Below are 19,722 nucleotides of genomic sequence, written 5' to 3' on the forward strand. Positions count from 1 at the left end.
CCCTCCCAACGTACTTAGTATCTCACCCTTGCTTCTCATAAGTTCATGTTAAATGAACTTTTAAATGAGCTTTTTTATGTTTCTATCTTTTAATTTAGCTTCAGAAATGTTTTTAAGCCCTTCCTGTTTACAAAACCATGTTTCTAGGCTCATAAAGGACAGGTGTCTCCTGTCCTCAAAAAGACTGTCATCAAAAGGGGAAATAAGAAAAGAAATATGTGAAAAGCTACAATCCACTGAACAGTAAGCATTTGAGGCAAAGTCCAAACAAGGCTGTGTGGGATCTGGGGTCCGAGTGGAGACTCATGTAGGTAAGAGACCCTCAGAAGCCTTCATGGAAAAGGTTAGCTTTGAGCCAGGCCTTTAAGCATGGGCGTGAGAGGAGAAACACCCTTCCTGTGGCTGAGAATGAGGTGAACTGAGGCAGGGGGGCAGTGCTTAACGGGTAGGCAGTCCAACCTGGCTGTGTTATCATTGTGGGCTGGGTCATCGAAGGCAAGCCTGGCAGGGGAGGAAGGAGGGTGTTCAATGCTGCAAGAAGTAATTTGGTGTGATGTGGACAGAGGGAAGCCACACGGGGGGTTTTTGAGAAGAAAAGTGACATCACACACTATCTGCCAGACCCATAATCCAGAACTTCAGTCTAGAAAAGCCCTGAGGGAAGGGGCAGTGTCACATCCTGCACTGAGTTGCCCCCAATGTACAGCTGGGGTGCCATAGCCTGACCTTGACTCTGCTTTTGGTTTGTGTGCTCTGATTAATGCAGCGCAGTCCCAGCTTCCTGAAGGGTCTCCGTGCCGTTCCCAGTGCAGCGGGGCCAGCGAGTCTCACGCATCTCAGCGCAGGCCAGGGCCTCGCACTCCCGTGGGCTTTCATGTCCAGACACTGCCATGGTGTGAGCCGAATATACTGGCAACCAAATTTACTGGACTATTGTTTTAAAAGCTCAAAGGAATATTTATAAAACACCTTGGAAGTGAAGCACCAACCATTTTCGAGTTACAGTCAAAGGAAAAGTAGCCCCGCAGGAAAAATACTGTCATGATAGTGCTGTATTTCAGTTTCTTTCTTTCTTTCTTTTCTTTTCTTTTATTATTTTTTTTTGCAGAGTATTTCAAGTTCAGGCCATTGGCATACCTATATTTTACTGCCAAAGAGCTTATTATGCAAACTGTTAGAATGCATAGAAGGTGATGATCAAAATTTCCCCTTCAAACATAGAAAAAAATTAGGCTCATGAAACTTACTCTGCTGCTTGTTCCAAACTGCTGTAATTAAGAGCCTATTGGATCATGTTTCTTAGGTTAGGGTTGTAGATGATTTGTGATTACAGATAATGCTCTTCTTTCTGCACCACTGGCTCTTTCAGGTTTGGTACTATACCAGAAACGCTGGGGCTTGTGCGTGTGTGTGTGTGTGTGTGTGTGTGTGTTTGGGGTGGGGGTGCTGATGGTGGGTGCTGGCTTCCCCATTGTGCCCTGTTAGGAGACACTCCAGAGCCTCTGTAATAGGGAGGGCGGTGCAGAGGCTGAGTGAGCGAGGCTGGGTCCTGGAGGGTGAGGGCTGTGGGGCCAACCCCCCGCTCCAGGGGCCAGCCCTGTAGCTCCCTGGCCCTGCAGGCTGCACCGGGGGCCCTGCTAACCTCCTCTCCGTCCCACCCACCCACCAAAGCACTTTCTTGCTACCACTGTCGGCTCCTGTTGGCAGTAATGGAGACAGCACCTCATGTATTGACTACAAGGCATTGTTTAGAAATTTTTTCCCATCTCTTCAGCCACTTTCAGTCAGGAGAATTTGGGGGTTTCCTACTTGTGAAATGCACTGTGTCAGGTAGTAGTACTCTGGTTCCATGTCACTAATCATCTTGCCAGTCAGTTTATTCCCCAAGAATTGTATAGAATGTAATGCAGAGTCATGGGAATTTGTTCTTAGCTCAACTGTGAACTTCAAAACACCCAGCCAAGCATCAAAGCATTCGTGGTTTTCGTTAAACAGGGTCAGCGCATGTCCATCATCCACAAGGAGCTGAGTGACCCCCGGCCAGACCGGCTGCACCACGGCCGGGTGCAGGTGACGGAGGTGCGTACAGAAAGGAAGGAAGGACGTACAGATGAGCCTCTTTGTTCTACAACTTATTCCTTTCAAACAATCATGCTCTTTAACTTGCTTTATGAATTTAAAATAGTAATCATATTAATCCCATTAATATACATATAATTTCTGTACATAAATTCAAAATATAAATTATATAAAATATACAGCATTTCAAACTCACAGGGCTTTGTTGTACTAGTTTTGTGGCACTGAGGGTCACCTCTCCTGTTTTACGGTTAAGTATCCTTATCTGACACACCCCGTGAGTGTCTGAGTGGGACAACTGTCACCCACTCTCTCCCTCAGTGCCCCTCAGTGCCCCTCAGTGCCTGGGGCCTGCTGAGTGTCCAACAACTGCCCAGCATGAATGGACAGAAAGCCACAAATACATCTGACATCAAAGAAATGAGTAATATGGGTAAACAATGGAAAGCTCATTGAATCACAAAATATTATATTACACCTACTTGGTCACAACTGTTCTTTTAAGTTAGTGTTCCATGTGTATTTCTAAATATTTTCAATGCTTCAAGGTGATTCGTTTTCAAGTTCCTTGAACTTGCAGACTTCAAGGTGTTACTTTTTCAAGTATCTTGAACTTGCAGATATTTTTTAAAAGATTTTATTTATTTTTGGAGAGAGGAGAAGGGAGGGAGAAATAAAAGTAGAAAAACATTGATGTGCAAGAGAAATATCAATCAGTTGCCTCTTGCACAGACCCAACTGGGGACCTGGCCCGAAACCCAGGCGTGTGTCCTGACTGGAATTGAACCAGTGACCTTTCAGCCTGTGGAACAACACCCAACCCACTAGCCACACCAGTCAGGGCTTGCAGACATAATTGAACATTTCTGTACAGATCCACCATACAATGGAAAACTATTTGGCAATAAATGAAACAAAGTATTGATACCTACCACAACATGATGAAGCTCAAAAACATGATACTGAGTGAAAGAAGCAAGACACGAAAGATCACACACTGTGCAATTCACTTATAGGAGAGAGGTCACACCCGCAAAAACGGTGGAGTAAGAACCTAAAATTCTTTCCTCCATAAAAGTGAGGAGAAAACTGGCCTAAATGGTCAGAGTCAACTATTTCAGAACTCTGGAAATTAACCAAAGGCTTGCAACAATCTGGAAAGCATTTATTCAAGAAAAAAAAGGATGAATCTTGGAAAGAACAATAAGCTTTGTGGCTGGTATTCAACCTGCTCTCTTTCCATCTCCCCACCCTCCACAGCTTCACAGTAACCTTGAAAATCAATAGTTCCTCATCAAGGTAAAAGCCAGTAGCCTGGGATTAGAGCTTTGCAAAGCCTCATTCCCAGAGAATTGTCATGATTTGACCTGTCTGGGCGGTTTCTGGGTGATCCCACTTCCAAGGCTGCCTTTGTCTGACCTGACTCAGAACTCTCCGGACATGAAATTCCTCTTCCAGGGAGTGTTGGAAACATTTAGAGGCAATTGTTTCACTTCATGGCTGCCTGGGATGGTGGATAATAGCTGGAGTAAAAAATAGGCTAATCACAAAGCTTAAAGTAAAAACTTGGGGAATATGATATTCATAGGCTTTGAAAAGATCCAACAGAATCCTGGAAATACAGAAGGATTCACACACTCGGGGCTGTATGCATTCTCAGGAAAAGACCTCAGAAGGCCTACACCCTCATCACCTGGGGCTGACCTTGAGGCTATGTGCAAGCAGGAAGTGATGGCTAAAGCGGAGCTGTCAGCTGCCTGGCTATCACAGGTCCCCCAACATGCCCACAGAGTCCTTTGGCAAAGTTTAGGAGACTTTTTATTTCCAGGCATTTGTAAAACTTTATTTTCAATCATTAGCTGATTACTAAGCTAACTCGAATGGCCACACAGGACAGACTACAGACTTCATGGAATTAGTTTAGGAGAGTCATTGAATAAACACACAAACATTAAGAGCAACGAATCCTGCAAAGGTGGGGCGTGATTTCCAGAGCTGCCAAATTTTATTATTTTAAATGTCCAATTTTCAACAAAAAAGTTATGAAACGTAAAGAAGTAAGAAAATGTGGTTTATGTACTGGAGTGGGGGGGGGAAGCAACCAATCAGCACTATCTCTAAGCAAGCCCCCCAAAATAAAGGACTCCATGTCTAAAGAACTAAGGAATATATGAGAGCAACGTCTCACCAAATAGTATCAATTTACAAAATAGAAATTATATTAAAAAATCAAATAGAAATTCTAGAGTTGAAAAATATAATAACTGAAATGAAGAATTTATTATAAGGGCTGATGTGGACTGGACTGTGTACCCCCACCCCCTGCCCTGCCTGAAGTAATTCAAATGTGGAAGGCTTGGTGCCCCAGGGTGGCTGTGTTTGAGTAAGGACGTAATTAAAGTTAAGTGAGGTCATCAGGGTGAAGCCCTGGTACAATAGGATTATGTCCTATAGTGTGTCCTTGTAAGAGAAGACATCAGGATTCTCACTTTGCCTCTCTGCCACGTAAGGACACGGTCAGAAGGTGACCATCTCCAAGCCAGGAAGAGAGTTCTTACCAGGAACCAAATTGGCTGGTGTGGGATTTCTAGCCTTCAGAACTCTGAGAAAATAAATTTCTGTTGATTAAGCCACCTTGTCTATGGTATTCTGTTTTGGCAGCCAGAGCTGACTAAGACAAGGGCTCAGCAACAGGTTTGATCAGGCAAAAGAGAGAATCAGAAAACTTGAAGAAGCAATTGAGATCATCCATCTGAGTAACAGAAAGAAAAAGGGATGAGGTAAAACAAACAGATTCTCAGAGATATTCAGAACAAAGGTACCCACCTGTACATAATGGGAATGCCAGAGGGGAGGAGAGAGGGAAAGGGGAAAAAATATTTGAAGAAATAATGGCTGAAAATTTCCCAAATTTGATGAAAATCATTAATCTACACATCCAACCTCAACAAACTCCAAGTGTGATAAATGCAAGAAATCCACATACAGAAACATTGTAGTAAAGATGCGAAAGACAAAGACAGAGAATCTTGAAAGCAGCGTGAGAGAAGCACCGTATCACATGCAAGGACCCTCAATAAAAGTCACAGCTGACTATTCACCAGAACCCACAGAAGTCAGGAGACAGTGGGATGACATTTTGAAGTGCAGAAAGAAACACGCTGTCAACAAAGAACTATGTATCCAGCAAATGCCCTTCAAAAATAAAGGAGAAATAAGGACATCCTATTATAAACAAAACTGAGAGAATTCATCAAGTAGCCAACCCTCCTTGCCAGAAGTACTAAAGGGAATCCTTTAGCCTGAAATGAAAGGACCCTAGACCATAGCTAAAATCCACATACGAAACAGAGCGCGGGTGAAGGTAACTCCGTAGGTATGTACAAAAGGCAGTATAAGTGTATCTGCTGTTTGCACTCTCCCATCTGATTTAAACGACGTCTGTAGAAAGAAATAATTATAAATCTGTATTGGTGAGCATACAGCGTATAAAAATGTGAGTGGTATGACAACAGCACAAGGGAGCAGGGGAGAAGTGAAGCAAATGGAAGCCAACGACTGAAGTGAAGTTGGTATTTGTGTGAATTGTTCAGCATGGGCAAGTCTGTACGGACAGAATGTAGCTTAGTAGTTGCCTCAGGTGGGAATGGGTAGTAACTACAAATGCCATGGGATTCTCTTGCGGGCATAAAAGTGTTCTGAAATTACATTGTAATGATTTCATGCTTCTGGAAGTTTACCAAAAGTTGTACACTTAAAATGAGGCAATGGTATTATATATAAAATATGCCTCAAGCTGTTAAAATACAAATTAAAATTATATAAGTATTATATTTGTGTGTTAATAATAATTAACATTTATTAAATATCAACTATATGCTAGGCACTGTGCTGAATACTTTGTATATATTATATCATTAATTGACTTTAATCCTCATGATAGTCCTAAGAGATCAGGTATTATTACTATGCCCATTAAAGAGATATGGAAACTCTTCAGAGAAGGCAAGAGAATCTGAAGTTTAAAAGTACAGGCTTTTATGTGAAAAGATGCTTGGCCTCACCGAATCATTGGAGAGATGCAAATCAAATCCACAAGACACTACCTCACACTCATGAGTATGGCTACTATAAAGTTTTTTCATTAAAAAAGCATAAAGCAGTAAAGATTAACAAGGATGGGGAGAAATTGGAAAATGTGCACTGTTGGTAAACCTATAACATGGCAGTTTCTGTGGAAAACAATTTTGAGTTTCCTCAAAAAAATTAAACAATAGAATGACCATATGACCCAGCAGTCTCATTTCTGGGTCTATATGCAAAAGAATTGAAAACAAGATTTTGAAGAGACATTTGCATTCTCACGTTTATTACAATGCTTACTCATATTAGCCAAGAGGCAAAAACGGAAATGTCTATGACAGATGAATGGAGAAAGAGCATGCGGCATACAGATTGGAATATTATTGCACCTTAAAAAGGAAGAAATTCCTGTCACAGGCTAGAACATGAATGAAACTTGGGGACAGTACACGAAGTGACATAAGCCAGTCACAACAACAAAATGCTGCATGATTTCACTTAGAAGAGGTATTTCAAGCACTCAGATTCACAAAACAGAAGGTACCGTGGCGGCGGCCGGGGTCTGGGGTGGCAGGGGTAGGGGAGGGAGGTGGTGGGAGTTGCTTCTTAATAGGTGTAGAGTTGCAGGCTTGCAAGATGATGGAGTTCTGGGGATCTCCTTTAAAACAATGCGCATATAGTTAACCGCATTGTGTAGCACACGATTAAAAATGGTTACAGCGATCATTTTTATGTTATGTTTTTACCAGAATAAAAATAAAATAATATGAATGTGTGTTCAATTAAAGGTTGTACTTTCATCACAATAATGTACATTTAATGGTGTCAGCTGCGTGACTCAATTGGTTTCCATAGGCCTTTCGCTCCTATTTCTTTCTCACTCACTGTGTGCTTGTGCAAACAAAAGTGCATTTCAGAATAAGCGTCACACTGAAAGATTTCATTTTATTGTTTCTTATTTCCTACCTTTATTTTTTTCCCCTTTCCATTGTACTCTTGTCTTGGGAATAACCCAGGTCATCTGGACTTCTGAAAGTAAATCCACTAGCTTATACTTACCTTATGTTATGTTATTTTCTGTTATGGATTTTAAATGTCGTTTCTTGGACTCATCCTGGGTGTCTGTCTCTTCGAAACCCCTGGAAGTGAGCTGGCCCAAGGGAGACTTGCTCTCTGTTTTCCCGTGCAGGGAAACTTCAGACACGCCAGCAGCGGTGCCCCGGTGGCTCGGGAAGAGCTGATGACGTTGCTGTCTAGACTGGAGGACCTGCGCCTGCGGGGCCTCTACTTCACCGAGACGCAGCGCCTCACCCTGAGCGGGGTGGGGCTGGAGGAGGCCTCAGACACGGGGAGTGGACGCAGGGCGCACCGTGTGGAGACGTGTGCCTGCCCCCCGGACTACGCTGGTGACTCATGTCAGGTAGGAAATTCTCCTACTCCACAAACCTCGCCCAGGGGACTCCTGCCTGCTGTCCGGCATCCCGCATCGTCTGCGACACTGTACCCATCGCTCAAGTTTCTGCTGGGCTGTAGCTTCCCTCTACCTGGGATGCCTTCGGGCATTAAATATGAAAAGAAATCACAACGTCTCAGAATCCAGAGAAAGGCACAGGAAGCCAACAGATCTGGGGGTTGTAAAATTGAGGACTTTCCCAGAAGTTGAAAGGAACCTGCCAGTTGGCACCCCAGTATTTGAGCTACTGCTTTCCCAGTAGCTGACCCAGGGTTTTCATGCCTTTCTCTAATCCAGGGCCTCCCTCCCACCACTCTCCGCCCCCAAACAGAGGTGTAGCCCATGGTATATCCTAATTCCTTGATGAGAAATCAAAGTCTAGTTTCCTAGCTCACAAAAGGTTCCCACTTGAGACCCAGTCGAACTGGCTTGTCCCCAAGTGATTCAAATGTGTCATGAAATGAAACAGTTTCATATCTCAGGCTGTAAATCTGTTCTCTTCCTAAAGAGAGGGGAAAAATCACAATGGTTAGTATAATAATGAGGAAATAATTGTCATTCTGTGTATTCCATAGACATCCTTCATCCGCTCTCCTGACCCCCTGATAGCATAAAACCCCAAGGTGATCTGCGCATAAGTTTCATTGTTTTTTTTTTAATCTACAAATATCTTACTTGCAGTGTTTTCTGGGAACTCCTGTCTTGTAACATTTAGCCCCCAGGTGCCTACAGTATTCTGCCTGCCTTCTATGTCTTTTCTAGCCTGCTTAAATAAAACACATAGCCCAAGGGAAGGAGTGGAACCTCTGGATTTTCACCCTCCTGCCCAGGGCATGTTCTTTGCCCATGACTCAGCCTGTGATTTACAGCTTCTGTAATCGGCCAGTGCCGGCCGTCTGTGGGGCGAGGTGGGAGGAAGGGGATGCCTGCCCCACCTCACAGGGATTACAGAGCGGTGCGCTTCCCTGTGGAACTGTTGTGTGTGATCTCTCACAGGCTGACTCATGGGTGAAGTTTACAGGTGGGGCCTCCTGCCGCAGACAGCCTGCCTTACCTGAGTCAGGCGGGCCTGGGCACTGAGCAGGAAGAGCTGGTATAAGAGGAAGAGGCAGAGGTTTGAGTGAAGCCGGCAGGACACCCAGAGACCAGGATGCCCCCAGCAGTGAGGTGGTCAGCCCGAAGTGCGGGGTGGCTGTGGATCTTTGGGGCAGCCCTGGGGCAGTGTCTGGGATACAATTCACAGCAGCAAAGGGTAACCTTTCTTCAGCCTCCCGGTCAAAGTAATCTGCAATCAAGTTATGTGGAGTTTAAACCCAGCCAGGTAATGTCGCTTTTAAATTTTGGTTTGGGATGGGGAAGGGTTCCCAGCTTTGTGACATTTTAAGTTAAGGTGATGAATGAATCGTGGGTGGGCTGGAGGAGGGACTGACGTTCTCCCCCTCCCCCTGACTGGCAGTGTTTATTGCAGTGCCTAACAGATTGCTCTCCTGAGTTCTTAACCACAAACCCTATAAACATCAGCCCACCTGGAAGTGCCGAGACGTGCATAGAGTTTGAATACTTGTGGGATGTTAATATGCTATGAAACTTTGTGCCCTTTTGAGAGTAACCCAAGCCTCAAGGCAAAAGAGTGCAATGTCTATAGGCTTTCAAATTCTGCTTGGAAGAAAAATTATCCATAAAGTAAGACATTAAGATCAGTGAAATCCATGTGTTAAAAAACCGATGAGATCCAGTCTGTAAAAGACCTACCAGATGGGCTTCAATTTGCCAGGCATTAAACACGTACGCACTCTGTTCTCTCTCTGATTTAAACTTCCTGGATTTTACACATATGCTCACAGAGAGACAGGTCATATGTCTGGCTGCTGGAATAGCCTTGGAAACCTGATAGAGACATAATTTTATCATTTGTACTATAAAAATTTATTGGCAAAGTTATCCTGAAAAAATGATTAGCTGCAAAACCCCTTTACTGAAATAATATATTAGGATACATTCACTGTTATTTAATACAGTGAGTCTTTAATACGGTCTGAATACTTGAACTTAACTTCATGTAAAATGGGGAGTTTGTGTGCTTTAGAGAGGTGGGAAAATGATTATATTTCAGTAACTGACGAATGTTTCATCGGAGAGTCACATGACACACAACGCCTGCAGAGTACTTCTGATTCAAATCAAAAGCAACTCAGGATGGATGATTTACTTTAATCAGGATAGGCTGTCCTTCCCCCAAAGCATGTTTAATTAAGGCTTTTACTTACTTGGGTCTGTTGTCACAAATGAATCTGACATACTTATTTATTTAGATAATTTGTTCTTTACCAAATACGATTATTATATATGTAATGTGATATATGTGATAATTATAGGGTACTTGCCTCTTATTAGCAGCGATTGTTTGTTTGCAGAAATGATCATACCATCATTGGCTGAATTTCGTTAAAACGTTTCTCTCAGTTGTGCTTTCAACTAAAGAGCATTCCTTTCATACTTTGATTCTCCTTTAGACAAGCCTATTCATATAACACATAAAGTAATCTCATTTTTTGCAATGTGTTCTTTCGCCTAAACATAGTTTCTAATAGCGGAAAGAAAAGTATATTGGATATTATAGTCTTGTTATTATGTACAATTTGTAGTCACTGGTAATTTTGGAAGAAGCTCCTGGCAGCAATCGGAATATTCCACTCTGGGGAGTGCGGGAGGCTTCCTCCTCCAGCCCTATCCCGTTGGTTTCTTCCTCTCCCCACTTGACCGCAAGAGACCTTGGTGACCATAGATGAATCAGGATGAACAGTTCATTTCAAGATTTCCCCGGGCTGTCGTTTCAGAGTCTTACATGCATACGTGCTATTTAAAGAGGATTAGAGAAAAGATCCTTTGTCTCGAAACATTAATTTTTCCCGATGCTTTAAAGATAGGGCAAATAGGAGATCAGTGAAAGAAACTAGGGGCAACATTTGATTTTAACCAGCACACTGATTCCCTCTACCGAAATAATGAAAATGTCTGTGATTCTGTTTAAAGACAGAAATGTAAATAATTTTTAGTGGCTAGTGTAGGAATAATTGCTTTTGTTCTGTTGGGGGCATTTTTAACTAGAATGCTTTTTGAAAGTATATCAGTTCAAAAAAAAAAAGAAAGTATATCAGTTCATCAAAAAAGTATAATTCTTTTCATCCATATAAAAATGATAACTTGTGTTACAGTAGAAAGTGACAATATACTGGAGATAGAAATAATCAAAGCGATTTTGAACAGGAGACGACCACAGGGGGAGTTCCTGCAGCTGGGTCTTTGTGTGCTCAGTCAGAACCCAATATCCCTGCAAAGTTCTGTATGTGAAGGCAGGCACGCTCCTCTCCCCTGGTTTCCCTGTTTCACCCCTAGGCTGCTGAGTGGAGGGGAAGAGATTCCACACGCCTGCCATGATTGTGTAGATCCCAGTGGAGACTCCCTGTACCACCCTCCTCCCATAGTGCCTCACCCGCCTGCACAAACCCCTACTCAGAAAAGGAATGGCTACCGAAGAGAACTTGAACATGAAGGATTTGCTTAGAGGTCCTTCCCACTAAGACTGTGGTCTTGATCCCCTTTGCTCTTTCACCACTGCCCCCGTCCACTCACCCTGGAAAACAACTGGTGTGAGAGCCGTGTCCACACCCACCCTCCAAATTCCCCCTTCCTCTGGTTTCCTTACCTCACGTCTCCCACTTAGGTGTGCACGCACACACACGAGCGAAACAGAACTGGCAGAAAAAATCACGGGGACCTGGATAGTGCTGGAAAGTAGAAATTCACACGCAGACTGAAGGAAAGAAGATTTAAGAAGCGAATGCTTGACAATCAGAATTGTCACATGCTTTAGATAATTTTCTTTCTTTGTTTTGACGAAACACTTTGTTTGAAAAATAGGGTTGTAGCCCTGGATACTATCGGGATAACAAAGGCGCGTATACTGGACGGTGTGTTCCCTGCAATTGCAACGGACATTCCAACCGATGCCAGGATGGCTCTGGAACATGTATTGTGAGTAAACTGTTATGGTAATGCTACCCGCAGGCAATCTCTGTCTTCTAGTTTCCCATGCTGGTAGGCCCTGAAACATCAAATGTCACACCTCCTACCAAACCCTAAGTAGAGGTGGCTATGTACTGGGTTGACCAAAAAGTTCGTTTAGTTTTTTCCATAAAGTAAAGGACACATTTTTCATTTTCACAAACTTTATTGAGTTGGATATTTTGAGTATTTCAGCTATCTCCCATGTGGTATAACATTGATCATTTTTAATTAATGGCTCAATTTGATAGCTACCAACTTCAACTGGTCTACCCAACTGGGGAACATCATCCAGCAAGATCTCTCCAGAATGAAACTTTACAAACCACTTTTGACAAATTCGATCAGTCACGGCACCTTCTCCTATACTGCACTAACTTTTTTTTGCCTTTCAGTTGCACTTTTACCTTTCTTGAAATAATAAAGCATAATATGTCAAAATACGTGTTTTCTTCCATCTTCAATATTAAAATGGCTACATAAAAATTCACCAATTTTGATAAGCTTTTTAAAAATGAACACTGATATGACAGCTGTCACAATACAACCTAACAACATTGTTTCAAATGAAGTTAAAGACAACTGAACCCTACTCGAGTCATTTTACAGAAAACACTAAATGAACTTTTTAGCCAACCCAATAAATGCAGGAGGCAAAGTGTTATCAGGCTGAATTATTTCACACTTTACTTTTCCTCCATTTTAACATGGGTCATCAGAGGACAACACCTGTCTGAGCAATTCATTTACACCTTAGCTTCTAAATCTCTGCTTCATTCAATGATATCAATGGGTAGATACTGGGACTTAACTCTTGCCAGCATATAATAAATAAGTGTCGTTACTATGGGCCCCAGTTCTGGTGGGGTGGCAGGAGGTTGTTGGAGGGGAGTTTTGTGGCTGTCAGATGAGCAGTAGCTCAAGAAAGCAACCAGGGTAGAAGGAGATGCTAAGAAAGGCTTAACATGCACACCCCATCAAGCACACGCCCTCCATGGCTGAGAAGACAAAGTAGGTTTATGCAGGAAGACAGGCAAGCAGAGTCCCTGCTGTCCATGGCTTATCCACTGGAAAACAATCTCCTTTTGGAAAATTTTAGAAAATTCTCCCATAGAAAATTAGATTCTCAGGAAACTGTTCCTTTGTGTCCCAAAGCAGAATATGTATTTTTTATTCTGCTGACTTCTTTCTCATCAGAATCCCTCTCCCTGGAACCAGGGTCTCCCCAGTTAGAGGATGGGCAGTTCCAAGGAAAAGAGACAGTGTGGGTACCCACAAGACTCAGAGCCCCCCACTTAGGTTGCGCTGTTTGAAACACATTCTTCTGGTGTGGATTTCCTTCGCATTGTGTAACGCAACTAGAGTGTTTCAGTAATTTGGTTCCTAGACTGTCTTAGGCCAAGTCAACATGTCCCAGGGAACTGCTTCCTCTGCAAGATGGGACAGGCTGAGACAGGAAATTGTGAAGAGCTAGATAGAATATTTTGTAGGATTTTGACCTTATGAGTTCAAAAAAAATTAAAGACATTGAAAAATAATGTTTTTCAGCTCACATATATCCTTTGATAATACTTTATGTTTGATAATGTGTGTTGTGTGGGACAAGGTAGATGCTTTAATGAGATATAGATATTTATCTTGTCACTGAACCCTTGCTAGATGTTGAATCTACTTTTAAAGGCTGCCGAAGAACAAAGGGAGTGTTCTCCGTAGTCCCTTCACCTAGTGGAAGGATCACTAGTAAGAGTTATCCTTCACAGGCTATCTAACCAAACAGGATTTTCTTTCCTATTCCCTTTCTTTGTAGCTCTGTCTTTACTTGTCCCTACTGCCCACGTGGCCCCTAGAAACTGTTCATTCAGGAAACCCTTACTAAGCGTTTGCTCTTGTGGGAGGGGCTGAGCTAAGTGGCAAAGTTAAAACCATCAGACATAATTCCCACTCTCATGGGGCTTGCTGTCTAGAGGAGACTGCGTGCATGCACACACGCTCACACACATGCACACACACGGAGGCACAGAGCCCGTGTCTGCACTCACTGAACTGCTGGCCGGCAGCACTGTGTGCTGACGCTGCTCCCAAATGTGGTGGTTGCATGGGGGCTGAGGACGCCCCCTCATTCTCACAGAACAGCGATGGGGAAGCCAAGCACCTTTCGCGACCAAATAGGCTGATTCCTCCGCACAGTGACCTTTGCCTCTCAAGACCCAAAATCAATTTCCAAAATCTGGGACCTTCACACATTTCCAAGTCTCCATGTCTTTTCAAGAATAAACTTTGAAGTTTGAAAAGAAAGTAGACCAACGCCTTGCCAGAAAGCACTATTTGTCCAGTTGAGAGGCAGAAGCAGGAGGTGATATGGCCTTTTGGTGCCACTGGCCAAAGGGACTTGGGAAGATGGTGATGCCCCCCCACCGTGGCCCTGCCTCTCCCTCTTCTCCTTGCCCACTTTCTCTCCCCCCACCCAGTTTCTCCTGTCTCCCATTCCCCTTGCCTTCTACTACTCAGTCACCCCTCATCTTCCTGTCTGTTCCCATATCTCTCCCCCTTTCTCTTCTCATCTTCCTTCTATTTTTCTTCTTTTTATTCCCTGCCATTTGAGCCCATCTTCTCTCCTTCCCACAGACTAATTTATGTGAAACTCGCAGCAGATGCTGCCTCTCCAGGTGCATCCACTCCCCTTGCGCTGCACCCGCCCCCAAGCACCAGTTGCCTCATGTTGCCGCACATGCTGCTATGCTCCTGCAATACCGAGGATCCTTGTACCTGGAAGGCCCTGCCCTCACTTTTCCACCCGGCTAATTCCTCTCCTTCTATTCTCCATGCAGGAGGCAATATCGCCTCCAGAAGCCCTTTCCTAAGGCTCCTCTTGCACTTATGGGATGCTGGCACACCTTTGTCATCATGCTTTTCACATTGCATCGAATATGTCTATTCATGGGGTCCTAGCTGCCCGAGTCAGGTGCCAACCCATTTTTACATCCCTGCTTCTAGCACAGCTGAGCATAGAATACATGCCCAGTAGATCTTTGGTGTCAAACGGAGCTAGGACAGCATGTGTTATGGAGGTGGGTGTGCATTCATTCATTCACCCACTCATTCATTTATTCACAGTGAAACACAGGGTTTCTGACAGGCAGCTGCCTCAGATTTGTAGGACTGATACAGACAAATTCTAGGGTAGATGCTCTCATCTGAGGATGAGATATGCTCATGGGACTTCATCAAACAACACAGGTTGGGTCCCTTTCCATGATCCTCTCCTGGCATCCAGTGCTTTTAGTAGAATACAGATGACCTCACTGCACTTCTCGTTTCTCTCTGTTCTTGCTTCTCTAGTGTTTTCAGCTCAGAACTAAATAGTCACAGGACTCAAATATGCCTATTCAGGCATGTCCTCTTTAAAATTGTCATTTGGAGTTATAAAAGAAAGGAAACTAATGTGGGCAGAAACGAATTAGTTCAAAAGATGGATGCTGTCTGAGAGAGTCAGGGCCACCTCACCTGACACTCCCGAGAGGCTCCTCTGTGGATCGGACACACTGCAGTGTGGACCTGTTCGCAGTGTGCATGCCAGTGGGCAAACCCCACTCAGCAGTGACGTTTGGGGAAGGAGGGGCGGATTCAGGACAGGGGTGAGCTTTCTGGTGATGGTCCAATGTTTACAGGTGGGCAGTGTCCTCCTTTAAAGGCCCGCCTATCTTCTGATATAATTACTCATCCCTTGTGCGTATAGCACAACTTTATATCCAGAAAAGCCCTTTTGACATCTGAGTGGATTGTGTAGTTCTCAGTTACTCAAAGGTTTGTGGAAGACACACCTGCTGAAGCTGAACAAACCGAGGACTCTGATGACTGAAGGACAGTCTCTGCTATTTGGAGCAGCGCCGCTCCCACTTGGGGTGTGCACACGTACTGTTTTCCCCAGCCTGACTTCTTTCTCCACTTCATCACACCTCCCTACATTAAACACCAAGTTTTTGGTGGAAGGACATTTACACCCTTTTTTGTACCAACAATAATTGGATGCACAGGAAAATATATGGTTAGCAAAACTGCTATCACCATACAAGTCAGAGGACTTGAGTTACAAGTGTGTGACTAATTAAGAGGACAATGATCTCAATTGTAATAAATGTTCAGTTGGTTGCTATTAATTGTACTATTTATATGTCCCAAGAATTGCCAGCATAACACTGCGGGGGACCACTGTGAGCGCTGCAAAGAGGGTTACTATGGGAATGCCATCCAGGGATCCTGTAGTGTCTGCCCATGTCCTCATTCAAACAGGTACTGTGGAAGCTCGAAAATCATCTATAGAGACAGGAAGTAGGTTGGTGGTTGCCTAGGACTGGGGTAGGGGTGTAGGGAAAATGGGAAGTGAATGCTAAAGGGTATGGGATATGGATTTCTCTTGGGGGAGATGAAAATGTTCTAAAATTGACTGTGGTAATGGTTGTACAATTCTGTGACTATACTAAAAGCCATTGAATTGTACACTTTCAATGGGTAAATTGTGTGCTCTGGGAATTTTATCTCAATAAAGCAGTAATATAAAAAAAGAACAAACAAAAAGTACAAGACAAAAATAGTCTTCCAAGTTGTATGCTTCTGGGTTTTTCCTTTTTCTCTTTCCTTTGCCATTCGTTCAATGACTAAACATTTATTGAACACCCATTACAGGGCTAGGACTTAGCCCTCTCTAGATGCTGGGGCAGCCACAGTAAAGAAGAACGGCAAAGACTCTGAGCTCATGAAGCTCTATCTGGAGAATATGGAAGGCGGGAGTTGTCACACTCAATAAATATGTGCACAAATAAATAAGAAGTGTGCTTTCAGATAGAAATAAGCTATACAGTTGATTAAAGGGTTATGCAATTGATAGTGAGTGAGTCGATTCCTTAGAGAGGGTGGTAGGAGGGCTTTCTGAAGTCGTTGAGCCGGGGCCAATGAATGATGAGATGGGGTAAACCATGACAATGTCTTAGCAATGTGGGTCCCAGGCAAGGAAAAAACAAAGCCCCTGTGGAGATGTATTTGTGGACAGTAAAAAGGCAGGAGTGGCTGGAGTGTGATGTGGGAGAGAGGGCCAGGAGATGAGGCTGGCCGGGCAGGGTTCGGATCCTGTAGGACCTTGCATGCGGGAATAAGACATTTGGATTTCACCCGCAGTGTGGTAGAAGCCACGGGGCAGTCCTGAGCCACAGAGTGGTGTGATCTGAGTTGCCACTCAGATTCCAATACAGCAGGACAGGTTATGCAGACAGCAAGCTGCCATTTTTCCCCAAGTAACCCATATTCTGTTTGTGCTTGGCACCTTGTCATGTTCTTGCTCATCATGGCATGTTCACTTGGGTCCAAGCAAAATAGAATAAGTAACTAAGAGAAGCAAGAAAATCAGGAAGATACTGATAAAGTATCAGTAGCACACAGGCTCTGGAACAGGTGTGGACCACAAGGTTGATTGATATCAGCCAAGTAGCAGAGAAATTGGCCACATCTTAAAATTACCACAAGTCACTTGCCCAAATGTGGCTTTTCTGGAGATGCATCTTTGAAGTGTTCACCCTGCATTGCTGTCTGTGGATTTGATACTCCTTAAACCTGCCCAGTCTTGCAGCTTTATTTGTAAAGGGATCTATCCCTTGACACCAGCCCAGGCTTGTTTGCACAGAAGTGAGGCAGACCAGAAAGCAGCGAGGTTTCCACCAGGTGCTTGAGAGCTTTTCATCTTCGGTGGCAAAGTGTATGGTTATGATCAGGGTCAGCGTCCAGGGTTCCCCCCAGTTGAAGTGACACACAATTCCTCAGATTTATGAATAAAGCCCCATTTGTATCTAATTCTCCTTCTAGCAATATTAATAACTGCCGGCAAATTTCTAACTGTCCTTTAAAGCTGTAACTCTGTGTTCACCTCATAGGCCAAGAGAAGCCTTCCCAAATAAGAATTTTTTTTACTAGCAAATGATAAATGGAATTATTTCCCCTCAGATTTACATCAGTGAAATGTTTCACAAGGCAACAGGGCTTTTTCATGATATCTTCACTGAATTTTTTTTAAAAAAGATTCTCCAATGTATACCAGTTGAGAACTAAGAGAAAGAGAATCGAAGTTCCACACCTTGATTTTTAAAAATGTAGAAATCCCTAACGATTGTGCCCACAGCAATACGTAGGTGGCAGCCACGCTCTGTGCCACAGGCCCCTGGCTCTGAGGGCCTGGCGTCTCCACCACCTCTTCTTCCCAGAAGGCAATGTGCCCAGTTTAAAAGAACTAGAATAAACAAGGAGAAAAATTTCTTAAAGAATCAGAACTCTCTGTTCTTTTGTTCTGCCCAGACTTGTTTTATTCCCTGTGATTCCTGGAAAAACCCTGTTGTAATCGTCTCTTCCAGAGTGAGTTGCTCTGCTCCGTCTTATGGGAAGGAATGTATTTCTTCAGGCCAAAAATAAAACGAAATAAATGCCTTCAGTCCTTATTCAACAAAATTTGCCCAATGTTAGCTGACATAGTTCATCATTGCCTTTACAAGTCTCAATGGGCAAAATTTTCTTTACAAGGAAAGTAGCCAGACCCTCGGTTTTTATTTTCATTTAACACAAGTCAGTTCTTTGTGGGGGGGAGGGGGACCATAATGCCTATTGATTCATATTTTCACTGGGGCTTTGTTCTGTCTTCCTTCAAGTTTTGCCACCGGCTGTGTTGTGACGGGGAGAAGTGTGCAGTGCTCCTGTAAGCCTGGATACACAGGAGCCCAGTGTGAAAGGTGGGTGCTGCTCCTCCCTCCTCCCCGCCCCCATCGTACAGGTGGGGGTGGGCTCTGCAGGCGTCTGCAGGCACCCAGGCTGTGGAGGGGGCTCTGCCCTGTGGTGGCTCAGAGCTAAGGGTGGGGCTGTTGGTTTCACCGAGGCTGAAAAAATGTCTCTTGGGAGAAAACCAAGACTGCTCACTTAATAAATCATTAACTTCCTTCTCTTTCCTGTTCTGTATGTTTCAGAAATTTGAGAATAAGGACCAATATCTCATAGCCCTATATACTCCCCAACATATACGCCAACCCCCATGCACACCCCTACATACTCCTTTCCCTTCATATTCCTATATGCCCCTTTCCCTCTGTATTCCAACATCTTCCTCCTCATACATAGCCCTACATACCCCTACCTCCATAAATTTATCCCTGCACACTCCTGCCCCTACATACACATACCCCTACCCCACACATATTCCTACTTGCCTGTACACACACAAAAACTACATACTCCTACATACACATCCACAGCCCTATACACACACTTCGATATCCCCACACAATGTTTCATGATTAGCTTCCACGCATAGCACACTGCCAGGTATTGTGAAGGCTGTGGAAGGTACTTACAAGCTAGCTGGGAAGATAGCACGCACTCATTTGGAAAAGTAACAGTAACGCAAACGAATCATATGGGCAACATGTTTTTAAACTTAAAATAAATTTACCTTGAAATCAATACATATTTATTATGAGAATGATGTAACATAGGTGAGCAAAGAACCCACGAGGCTCGCCACACCCCTGCACCGCCTGCTGCACGCCTGCTTGCTTGTCACAGCCGTTTTACCTGCAGGAAACACTGCTGAACGCTTGTCGTAGGTTTTACAGATCATTTCTGTGTGCACAGACTTTTCCTCAAAAACAGAAGTAGGTTTCTATTTTGCTCTCTGTTTGACTGGTTCTCTCACCTAGTAATACGTTGGTAACATCTTTCCATATCAGTAAGTAGTCACTGACGATACTGTGTCAGTACCGAGAGTCCCACTGAAGTGGTCCATACCTGCTACTAGTGATTGTTGAGATCGTTTTACTGTTTTCTGTTCAAAGCAGAACCCGGAGTAGATTCCTTTAGCTAAATTTTTGTGTATATAAATCCTCAAGACATAATTATAGAAGTAGATCCCTTGGCTCAAAGGCTAGTAAATTCTGCAGGCTTTTGACACATTTTGCAAAATTGCCCTCCAGAAAAGTCACATCTGCTCACATTCCTACTGGCAGCGAAAGAAC

At 43.7% G+C, this 19,722-nt stretch overlaps 1 protein-coding gene across 2 annotated transcripts in view; it reads left to right on the top strand.

Annotated features, from left to right (window-relative positions):
• Window positions 1-19,722, top strand: part of LAMA3 (laminin subunit alpha 3) — a 240,097-nt gene that overhangs the window by 156,599 nt on the left and 63,776 nt on the right. The window contains exons 37-41 of one of the 2 annotated variants that reach the window (XM_053912463.2): window positions 1,996-2,079; window positions 7,352-7,582; window positions 11,537-11,650; window positions 15,861-15,970; window positions 18,367-18,447. In XM_053912463.2, coding sequence (XP_053768438.1) covers window positions 1,996-2,079; window positions 7,352-7,582; window positions 11,537-11,650; window positions 15,861-15,970; window positions 18,367-18,447 — 620 coding nt within the window. Of the gene's footprint in view, window positions 1-1,995; window positions 2,080-7,351; window positions 7,583-8,591; window positions 8,937-11,536; window positions 11,651-15,860; window positions 15,971-18,366; window positions 18,448-19,722 lie in introns of those variants that run through there. The other variant, XM_024580236.3, reaches the window with a different exon arrangement.

The sequence above is a fragment of the Desmodus rotundus genome, chromosome 10, assembly GCF_022682495.2.
Source record: "Desmodus rotundus isolate HL8 chromosome 10, HLdesRot8A.1, whole genome shotgun sequence".
Lineage (NCBI taxonomy): Eukaryota > Metazoa > Chordata > Mammalia > Chiroptera > Phyllostomidae > Desmodus > Desmodus rotundus.